Raw genomic sequence first — 11584 nt, 5'->3', positions numbered from 1 at the left:
GCCTCGCTTGATATTCCCCCCATTGGACCTCAGCGATGATTCTCCCCTCTGACGTCAAGAGTCCTCACAACAGTCATGATCGAGTCTGTGAATCAGAGATGCTGTGGACGGAATATTAATAATAAAACACGTTCAAACAACAACACGAATCCCACTATAAGAGACAAGCGCGTCTCAGTCTGTGTCATTCCCCCGGTACCGGACCCATTGTCGCCGGCAACTGCTGCCGCTTTGCGCAAAGCAATTCAATTCTTTCTCCTTTTTTTCTCCAAGATTACCGACCACACCAAATTGTCCAGCTCACACAAAGGCAAAGCACCACTGTCTTTTGTTTTAAGTAACAAAATCTGTCTACTTTGCGCGTGTCTATGTTGTTATGCGTCTCCTTTTTATGACTTTCATGTGTTTTTTGCGGGATTTTACGCAACATATTGGAATTTGGCACCCGAAAATTCTAAAAGTATATATTTTTAATCGAGATGATTGTGTAACATCTCGATTCAGATTTCTAATTTAGTTGTTGTCTTTGTTTTATGAAGGATTGTAGTGGTAAGGATGAGTGTTCAGTGGCGCGCGTGCGTGCGTCTCCCACTATGAGGACACTTTCAAATACTCCAACAACAGATGTCTTTACAAGGCTGTTTATTTTTAGAAAGTCGCATTTCCTTAAATTGTGCATCTGATAGCAAATACTGGCAGACGGTTATGAGAATTAGTTTTGGAGCTGTAAATGGCATACAGGTTTTACCTGCTGTGACACTTGGGGCTGTTCTTATACCTCACAAAAACCTGTTAGTCACAACGTGCAAAAGAAAAACTGGACAAGGAACTGTACAGGATCAGACAAACAATGCATTGCAGGTGGCTTTTGTTTGTGTGCTGAAAATAGAGACATGGTGAGAAGGGAGGGCACTGAACTGTTTAAAGGAATGCTGTTTTCATTGCGTTTTCCCTGACAGACAATCTTATGAATAAGTAGTCGTGATCAGAATTACAATAAGTCTCAACATTGGTTGAGCATCGGCCCTGCAATGTCTATTCATTGATGGGAGCTCCCACCAATCCCCTTCACTCTCACTCCCCCATTCATCTTCTCTGCACAGCATTGTGGGTAAGCTATTACATCATCACTCTCTCACACCTTTCTCACAAGTATGCATGCACTGTTACAACAATAATCTACAACACCTTTCTGCATGATCGCACCCATATACACAAATTACCTGATACTCTTTACAAGTTGAACAAATTTGTATACATTTCGATGTCAATTAGCAATGCAGTTAAATCAATGCACACTGGTATTGGTATCTGGATAGACACAGGCCTATTTATTTGTCTCTTTAAAATCCACTTATTTAAATCAACTTGATTGGCCCTAGTAAGTTTCTTAGCTCTGTTTATCTTATTATTTGTAAGCAGCTACTGCCAACTACTCACTTTCTGTTAGACCATCTAAATAAACAAGTGCATGTCAATATAGTGCTTAAGTTGTCCTGAGATACTGTATTGATGATTAAATAAATGCATTGCAATCCCTCCATTCAGCTGAGAAGACTATTACTGAACCCATGTCGACCGCGCAAAAACCTGCTGACGCTTTCCAAACGCTGGAACTCGCTCGTCAGCAGATGCTGTAGCATTGTGTGCGCGGGTATGTGTGCATGTGACTGCCTCATCAAATGTATTTATCCGCTGTGAGCATGCCAGTGTGCTTCTATTCACTGTCTGTTTGAGAGCAGCAGCTTAAACACTCGCTGTGTGAAGGTTTTATTTACTGAGATTTTCTCAGTCGCAGCCCTCTCCAGTTTCAAACTGTTTTCAGTCTCCAGCGAGAGAGGCTCTTTAATGCAGCACTCTGCTTCTTCCAGGCTTCTTTCTGCTTCCTGTCTTAATGACACTGATGTGTATCTCTTGAGTGGGTGGAGCCAGTTACACCACCACAAAGTACAAAAAAAGGGAAGACGGCAATGAGAAATGGCACTGTTTTTGAGGTTTACACATTTTGAAAGCAAACAGTACTCATGGTCAAGGCCAAGGGTTTAATGCTCAAAGTTAGATATAGATAGATAGATAGATAGATAGATAGATAGATAGATAGATAGATAGATAGATAGATAGATAGATAGATAGATAGATAGATAGATAGATAGATAGATAGATGCACTGTAAAAAAATTGATGCGATTATTTATCACAACTTAAAATCCAACATTGTTTCAACTTTAAAAAGTATGTGTTCATGCTTGACTTAAAATATTAAGTTTAGTTAACTTTAGTTTAGTTTGGTTAAGTTGGATATTTAAGTTATCTGAACAAATTTTAAGTTGTTTTAACTAATCGCAGCCACATTTTTTACAGTGTGGATGGATGGATGGATACTGCTCTATCTAAACAATGGCACCTGTGATGCAAAACTATACTAATGGCTGATTAGAAAGGTCAATTATATAATTGTCTATGAAATGTCATTATTTAGCTTAGTTTCTGCGAAATGCTAAAATTTTGAGGTTTGTAATGTGCATTGAGCGGATAATAGCAGTTAATTGTAGTGCATATTGATTGATAGATGAGTTATTAGTAATTATGGGTGAAATGTGTCTAAAATGTCGCATGCAAGAAAGGTGGTGAAAAAAAAAGCTAGAAAGCTGTTTCCAGTCAAGATTTTAAGCAGCCTCCATAAGCTTTTCCTCCTTATCCATGTGTCAAACTGTAATCATTTCCTGTTTCAGAGAGAAGTGAGTGTGAGTGCATCAGATGGACGAAGAGAGCCAGAGAGAAGTGAGTGTGAGTGCATCAGATGGACGAAGAGAGCAAAGATGTGGATTTAATTCCATTTCGCGCTATAAGAAATTGATCTGAGTGTAACGGCCCGTTCACACCAAGAATGAGAACTGTATTAGCATCCGCACAAGTAGACGGTGTCGTTGTTTATTTTAAACAGGCACTGCCGTTAAGTGGTCTGTCACTTTAAATGCTGGAGCTCCTTTAAGCAGGATGGATTCTGATTTGATGTCAACCTTCTTATTGTACATTTGCTGGAAAAAAATGTTTTGAAAGTGATTCCGACAATATAGTTTCTCTGTCATTATCGTTATAGTTGTGGTGCGGACTCTGCCATTCTTTTTTATTCTTCAGTTCTTAGAACTTTATGGTCATCTTTATCATTATTGGAGTGAATGGACCTTTTTTTTTTTAAGAAAAAAATGCAGGACTTAATGACTGGAAAAAACATGCATACGTCACCAGAGGGAGAAGGGAATGTATGCAATATCCGAAATCATTGACCTTTTAAAATCATTACTAAGTGATGTTTTTTTTTGTATATATGTATATTTATTTGTATAGTCACAGAGTGTACAAAAAACAAAGTCATATGAGACACAGACATATTTTAACCGTATAAATACTGGGAACTATATTCTCTGAAGGCGAAGCACTGCTACTTGGGCGGAGTGATAACCGCAGCACCTGAGACGCGCCGTGGTGAGGAGCAGAGAGTTCGTTCAGAGCGCGTCTCAGGTGCTGCGGTTATCACTCCGCCCTATATTCAGGGGATATAGTTCCCAGTATTTACACGGTTAAAATATGTCTGTGTCTCATGTGACTTTGTTTTTTGTACACTCTGTGACTATACAAATCACAACATGTAAATAGGAAAATGTTTGCGTTATTTTGTCACTTATTTGGATTAGTATGCTAGCTGCAACCATTTACATCCAGTCTTTGTGCTAAGCTAGGCTAGCGGTGGGTGCGTCAAACAGACTTATAGCACGTACGGAGATGAAAAAGGTATGTATGGACTTATCTAACACTGGGGGATAAGGTGAATAGCCTAAAGTCCCAAAAAGTCGGAGTGTTCCTTTAAGTAAAAATACTGAAAGTTTTCTGTGAATGGAAGATTTAGGGTTAGGGGATAGAATATACAGTTTGTTCAGTATAAAAATCATTAGGTCTATGGAATGTCCCCATACAACAGGGAACCCCAATGTCTGTGTGTGTGTGAGTGTGAAAGAGAGAAGGAGAGAGAGAGAGCTTGCATTAATATCTGCCCCGAGCTGGTAATACCATGGGTCTAACTGGGTCAGTTTTCCCATCTAATAATGGCAGTATTATACATAGGTGCAGATAACTATTTATCACTCCTCTTCTTTCTTTTTCCATCCGATCTCTCTCTCACTTTTGTCGAGATCTGTTCTTCACTCGATGGGGTATTAGTCTGCAGCAGTAAACTCATGCCCAGTGGCAGTGGGGTCCGGCTGGCTTGCGTGAGCGGCAGGTTCCCATGTGTGAAGAGTAATCCCAAGGGGGGCAGAGACAAGTGTTAGCATCCACTCAGGATAGACTTTTCCACAGCTTTCACCCAAAGCCTCTCTGACTGATGAGAGCATGTCATTTCATATTAGCCCTAAGAGGGAGACAGCAGGGGTTTGGGCAATTGTGTATTTACGGAATGTGTGAAGATGATAGAGGAAGACGGAAGCTGATAGCGGGTCAGATGAGGCAAAAGCCAGCCAGAAAGAAAAGATAGTAGGGCTTAAGGGATGGAGTAGACTGAGCAATTTTGCTTCTTTTTTTTTTTTTTTTTACATTATTTTTATTTGAATTTTGCAAAATGATAAGCAATCATAAGGTACACGGCTTGTTTGGATTTTTACCTGCAATGAAATGGGGAGGGTTTTATTTGTCAGTGTTTAAAATATTTAACAGGGGAGGACTTAGTGATGCTAAAAGGGAAATCTTAAGAATTGGGTAATGATAACATTATGATGTACACAAAATTGATGATTTTTTTTATTGATTTTAATATATTTTTTTAAATGGATGTATTAATACCCAAATAATTTGTATCCAAATATTTTTGGAACCTATTGTCAGAATGACTTCTGTCAATCCATCATTTAGTCTGCTTTGAGGGGAACTATCTTCTGTGTATATTGTTGTTTTCCCATTTGGAAGTTTATTTTTCTATTTTCTCCTTAGATTTCACAACAACTTTTGGTGCGTTCAAGTCATGTCGGAAAGATCGTATATACAAGTCGAGCACACATGAACTCCACCACAAAGTTGTCTGTACGAGTTGGGGAGTGTCCGGGAGAAACATGGCGGAATACCACAGTACAAAGTGCACAAAATATGATAGCATTGTAATATAAATCAGGCGCAGCGTCAGTTCTGGCAGGTCACGTTAGTCAAGCACGCATCAGCTGATCCACGTCTACCTAGGAATACGACGCCTATCCCTGTATACATTATAAGCTCCTTCAGTATTATCAGCAGCTGTCGCGTTTCTCAGGAGCGAATTACCCTCCTTTATCCCTAGCTCCACCTCTCGCCCATTCAGGATTTGAATCAGAATAAATTCTCGAATGATATACTTTGAAATCTTGAATTAATGATATATGCATACATTCATGTTGGTTCTGTTCTGTTTACCCTAAGGGGGGTTATTGCTGCTCTCGCTGCTCTTATCCATGCTAGGCTGACTGGATGCGCAGGGGAAACCCCTCAAAGATCAACAAGCACACTTTTGTGCTCTAAGATAAATTTTGCTTTTAACCTTACTGTGAAGTTATACTAGTTAGACAGTTTTATGCTGTTTAGGTCATGATTTCGGTTCTCCCCTACTTGTTGATACGCTAGCACACGCTGCTAATAAATACAACTTTATACTCGCGTAGTCCGTTTGCTTTGTAATAACGATTATTGAAGTGAATAGAGACCTACCCAGCTTTGCATGAACTGTGTTGCTCCTTGATATTGTTAGTCCCAGCCTCCGTCTCGATTGGTTGGATATGCGGTGGTTCATTTTTTGACTGTGATCATTATGCTTTTGCCTCTATTTGGATACCTTGTTGTTACTTGCGTTTCACCTGTATGTCTTGAATATAGCCTTCGAACGCATATTGCAGCCCCTTTTGCCTACTTCTATCGGACACTTCATTTGCTGCTTTATAAAAGTTTGATAAAATTTCATCAGGAAGAGCTGTCACAGCATAAGCCATGTTGATACCAAACCAGAGCCCAGATGAAGTTGTCGGACGTAGCAACAGTATCTAAGGGGGGCGGGGCTTAGCCAAAGGTGAATTGTCAATCGTGTTTGACGATAGTGGTCCTGACAGAACAATATAATATGTAACAATAAAGTTTACAGTGGCTTCTTAAATTAATTTACATAAACATAAAACAGCAAAACACTACTGATGCACATTCTTTGTTCTTCATTTTATAGATTTTTGTGTAGTTAATTAAGAGTTGGTACATTAACGTTATGCTCCAACGAAAGTGACTAATTTCATAAACTCGACTTCCCAACTTTTAAATATGAACTTCCCAGGAGGACTTGAACACACCATTTTTTTATCAGAGTACTCCTCTATTAATTCTCTAAAACAGCTCCACCACTTGGTTATTTTGCTTTGGAATTAGCACCCTTAGCCTCATCTTTATCTTACAATTACTGAAGAGATGTCAAAGCTGATCTCTAGTCAATGCAAAAGGGCAATGGCTGTTGTTCACTCTGTTGAGGAGTCCATTGGGAATTGTTCTAAACGATTCACTGATCTTTAGATAATATTCCTCAACTGTTTAACCAATTAGCGTTTTCAGCTTGTACAGTTCCCCTGTGCACTGCTGTTAAAATTATAATCCTGTTCCAGTTGTGCTCTTTTGCATGATTAGTATTCAGTTCCTTTGAGACAGAAATCCACACATTTTAAATATTTATTTTCACACACCTTGCGAAGACTACAAAAAAAGAGACAAAAACCGTACAGATGCATATTTGAATCTGCATGGTACAAATGTGTATGTTTCAATAATTGTACATGTGTGATCACATTTGTATCAAGAATACACTCACACAGTCAGATAAAAACCGGTTTCTTTCACTGAAGAGTATCAAAGAGAGGCTCATTGTTTCATGTCTGGACGCGTTCTCATGGCAACCGATAAACGGTGAAACAATTATTTTACATGAACCGTCTGATGATTACACATTTTGTAAGCAACCAACCAATATAAGCTATACATTTAAGAGTGAATGTTGTTCGCAAGTGTAGCCTGCATGTGTAATCCTGCATCTGAATCACCGAGCCCCGGTCGTGCTTCTGCTTGCGCACGACAGGTAGGCTATGATGTTCTTCCTCTGCAGTGGTTTAAGTGCGCGTGGATACGCGATTGGATGACGTACCTCAAGGGGCACGGCAGCACTCCGGGAATCACGAAACTCTTTCTCTGTGAGATTTGTGTTCTGAGGCTTTCTGGAGCATCTTCAGATGTATCTCTTTCATCTCATATTGATTGCTCATAGTCATAGCACGGTTGGAAAAACAAAAACTCTACTTTAACTAGTTTGCCCCACATCTCAAAAGTAGGCCTAGCTGTATTTTAAGACGCTGGATGTGGTGTTTCACTGCATTAATGCTGAATATAATTATAGTGACCTTGATTATTTAATTGGGGCCAGTAGCATTAGACAGACAGTGAGTTTTAATTTACACCGCTGGGTGGCAGCAGAAAGCTACATCCAAAATAATGACTCGGTCGGTATAGTTTGTGGGGGTGTCCCTTACTCACGAACAACTTTATACATCATTAAGATAGCAACTACACAATTGTGATCTGTAATTGAAGCATTTGTTGGCAGGTTAATTGGAAATTATAAAATAGTCAAATACAAAATATATCACAGTCCATGTGCACTGACCATTCACTGTTCCCTGTTTTTTCTTCTTTTTTTTCCCTCAAACCTCCCCTCATTTAATTCTAAGTCGGTCATTCTTAATTGGTAGTTGTTGTTGTTTTTTGTTGTTTTTTACTTTACCATGCTAAAAATACACATATTAACTATTCAATATATGATACCTCAACTAGGCCAATAACTTATAATGGGGAACAAAAATGTAACTTAATCACCTTTTCTGTACTGGTATAGCCATCCAGATTATAAGTGGAATATTGATTGATATTGGTGCATATAAACTATGAGTCAGGATTAAGGAAATAATCTTTGCTATATAGTGGTTAATTTATTCATTCAACATTAATGCTAGTAAAGCATAATAAATGCACATGTAACACTTAAATTTGAATGAAAATCATTTCTAAGTCCCTGGTTTGGTGGCTGCCGCACGAGGAGAATGTAAATTGCCTCAGGCTGGCAGTTAGATGCCACTCAGGTGTGTATTAAACATGAAAGCACACGTCAATTTGTGGCAATATCATATCTTTCTAATGACAGAAAATTAGCATCTATCTACAGTATTGTGGATGTGAAAGAGTGCCTAGGAGCTAATAGCCATTAGAGCTTATTATGGTGATGGATGTAGATGCAAAACAAGAATTGTAGTACTTAAAAGATCATAAAATGAATGTGACCGCTCATTTTAACGGCTATGTACAATCATATAAGAGAAGGCAGGGGAGATAACAGCAGTTTACAGAGAACTCACATTGAATTTGTTGTTGCACTGGCCTCGTGATTTTAATCAAACATGATAGCAGTGACTAAACTGGTCTCTGAACAGCATGTATTTCATTGTGTATATTATATTTTCGTTTGAGAGTTGAGAGTGGGTGTTAAATGGCAAGAGATATGGTTAATGTGTTGGAGAAACTATGGGACAGAAAAAAACAAGGATGTAAAGTACTCAAACACACTAAAGTTGTCTCACTTTACTCCCACACCAGTCTTGAACGTCTTATTATGACTTCATTTCATTGTGTGCAAATCACTTAAATGTGTAAAATGGAAGTTTATTTCATCCATTCATGTTGAAACTAAACACCTTTTTTTTCTTCTCGTGGCATTAACTGAAAATGGGCAGGGGATTTTTGGTTCCGCATTCAATCTGGGGACCAGATTTGCAGAGAAATCGTTAATTTGTGAAAGTAAGTGTGAATTTGTAAGTGTACGTTTGTGAAAGTTTTTTTTTGTGTGTGTTTATTTGTTTGTTTATTCATTTATTTTTTAGAACAACATATGCAGAAAGAGACAAGCTATAGCGTTTAATGAAATGTTACACTAAGATTAAGAATAGTTATGGTAAAGTTTTGAGGGGTTTGTTTGGTCAAGAGTGGAGCTTGTGTAGGTGAAGTCGGTTATATAGCTGTATATCACAGTGTAAATATTAGTGGTGTAAAAAGTCTCCTCTCTCTTGCACTTCCTGCTAGCTACTAGTCAACTGCATTACCTTGACATGTCTGATTGTTGCTTTTGGGGTTCCTAAATTCAGGTATTTTGTTAAGAAACCTCATTAGGGACCAAAGTCCACAATATAATTTATTATTAATAAAAAAGTACGTCCATGTTCTTAAAAGCACATTAGACCTGATGCTGTGATTGTCTGACCCATTATTACCTGAGTCTTAATGTTCAGAAGAACACTGTCAATCAGCTCGATGTGTATAGCAACAAGTCATATTTCTTCTTCGATCCTAATAAACACCCTGACAGTCTGAAGTTTCAGACGCGTTCCTGTAGAGCATTGTTTCTGCATAGAGAACTGCAGTAAAACGATAGGTGAGGAAGTATCAGGCTAATCTCTCAAACATATATCTGTTGTCAAGCCATCCAGATGTGCTGACACACAGACGCTCTCGCGCTCTAGTCCACCCCTCCCATTCGATTCAAATCTTATCCGATGCTATGCGTACACGCGCGTATGTGCGCGACAGAAGCAGATTTGACAGTATCTAACCGCGCTGCGCGAGAGCCCACCAAGAGCAACAAGAACACACACACATATACACACGAGGGTCAACGGGAGCAGACAACGCACTATAGAGGTAAAACACCACATTCACCTTTTCATTTAGTCGGTCCAACCGCCGCAGACGGCATCGTGTGCGAGAGTGACAGTTGAGTCTATTTGTCCATTCAGAAAGTGATGGCCGAGTGCCGCGAGCATTAAATGAATCAAACCGTTAACAGTTTTATTCAAATGACGAAGCCGGAGATTGCTGCTCGCGTGAGATCGCTAAATTGTTTATGTACAACATAAATGCTGCCTGTAACACCGCTGTTTTGGGTTGGAAAGACACGAGAACACAGCTGGTGCTGGTGAGTCAGAGATATCTCTGTAAAAAAAATAATCTCCTCAAATCCAAAAGCCCATTAGACGCCTGCGTTTAAGTATTAGTAATGTCATTATTGAGTGGAACGTCTCTTTATTGCTCTGCAAAGCGACTGGTTCGTTTTCACACGTAGACAGCCAGCGCGCGACATCATAACAGGTAGTTATTTCATGTTTACAGGAGATGTGTGTGCTATAGACTGAAGTCTTGCAGAAAGCGTCGTGTTTTGGACATGGAGACATGTTAAGGCAATATGTTGGGGACAAGAGGCGTATTAATTTTATTAACAGATAGAAAGGTGATAACGGACTCGGAGTGTCGCGGAATCAGATGATTGTGAGCGCAACGAATGCGCAGCTGTGAACACACGCGCGGCGCAACAGTCAGCGAGTTCATGCATCTCTCAAAGCCCTGGCTGACAGCGACCGTCTGTGGATTATGTCAGATGGGTTTGTATCGATCCTGAGCGCTAATGGGCTTCACCGTCTGCATAAGGGTCAACGACGTGTCGCTCATTATTTTGTCTGTATCTATTTTTATTCAAAATGCAATTCATAAAGTGACCTGAATGCATTATACATTGTATGATGAATGTTTTCACTCTCTGAATTAAAAATCCATTGGATATGTGATGTTGTGAGGATTAAAGTATAAACAAGTGTGTGATGGTTTAAATCTGGAGATATATAGCCTAGGCTATATATATATATATTTTTTTAAATAATTAAAGGCTGATAAAAGGGAATTTAAAAAATAAGTTTTGTCTTATTTCTTAAAAAAGAGCAATGAATAAATTTTGTTGTAAAATATTATTAATAGGCTATTTAAAAACTTGTGTCTGCCAAATCAGTGTCATAGCCAATGTGCAGGAAGCCCTTTTTGTAATGTGATGAGAAAAGAGTAAAATCTTATAGGTGATATACACTCACCTATAAGATTTAAGTATTTGTACTTGGTGGTTACACAACTTTTTTACATTTATTTTTAGGCACGAAACAAACATGAATAAAAAAAAATCACAAGCATTGTGTTTTAGAAGATTTACCCCCCTTTTTTCCCCCAATGACCCATAATGCTATTGTGCAATAGACAAAATAATCCCCTGCGGAGGGTGAACCAACTCCAGGTAGTGGCTAGTTCCTCCTTATAAACACATTTAAATAAAATGTCTTCAAATAGTTTCAAGTTACGTATCACCTAGCAACAACCTCCACATCCCAGTTTAAACGCTCCAGTCTATGTTCGCAAAAACTATAATTTAAACAGAAAAGCATGCATACTACGCGTGATTTGGCACAGCAGCTAATTTGATAAAAAAATAAACATGGTCTTACCTAATGCAACAAAACAAAAGTTTGATTAAAATTCTGAATGAATGATATATAATATTATATATAATCACTAAAAAACTGTCTCTCATCTCGATTCAACGCAATCTCACAAAGTTCCGCTATAATCAATGAAGCTGACTGCACAATGAATCTCTTTTTTAGCCTACATAATGTATA

The 11584-nt window shown here is 38.6% G+C and overlaps 1 protein-coding gene across 1 annotated transcript in view; it reads left to right on the top strand.

The window, feature by feature from the left end:
- The first annotated feature begins 9645 nt into the window (after positions 1 to 9645).
- Positions 9646 to 11584, top strand: part of LOC307011199 (diacylglycerol kinase delta) — a 68622-nt gene continuing 66683 nt past the window's right edge. Inside the window, exon 1 of the mRNA XM_079636600.1 lies at positions 9646 to 9788. Within this exon, the coding sequence (XP_079492726.1) occupies positions 9665 to 9788 (124 nt within the window). The 5' untranslated portion in view covers positions 9646 to 9664. The remainder of the gene's footprint in view (positions 9789 to 11584) is intronic.

This window comes from Phoxinus phoxinus (assembly GCF_949152265.1).
Source record: "Phoxinus phoxinus genome assembly, chromosome: 2".
NCBI classification, from domain to species: domain Eukaryota; kingdom Metazoa; phylum Chordata; class Actinopteri; order Cypriniformes; family Leuciscidae; genus Phoxinus; species Phoxinus phoxinus.
This window is presented reverse-complemented; position numbering and strand designations above follow the sequence as displayed.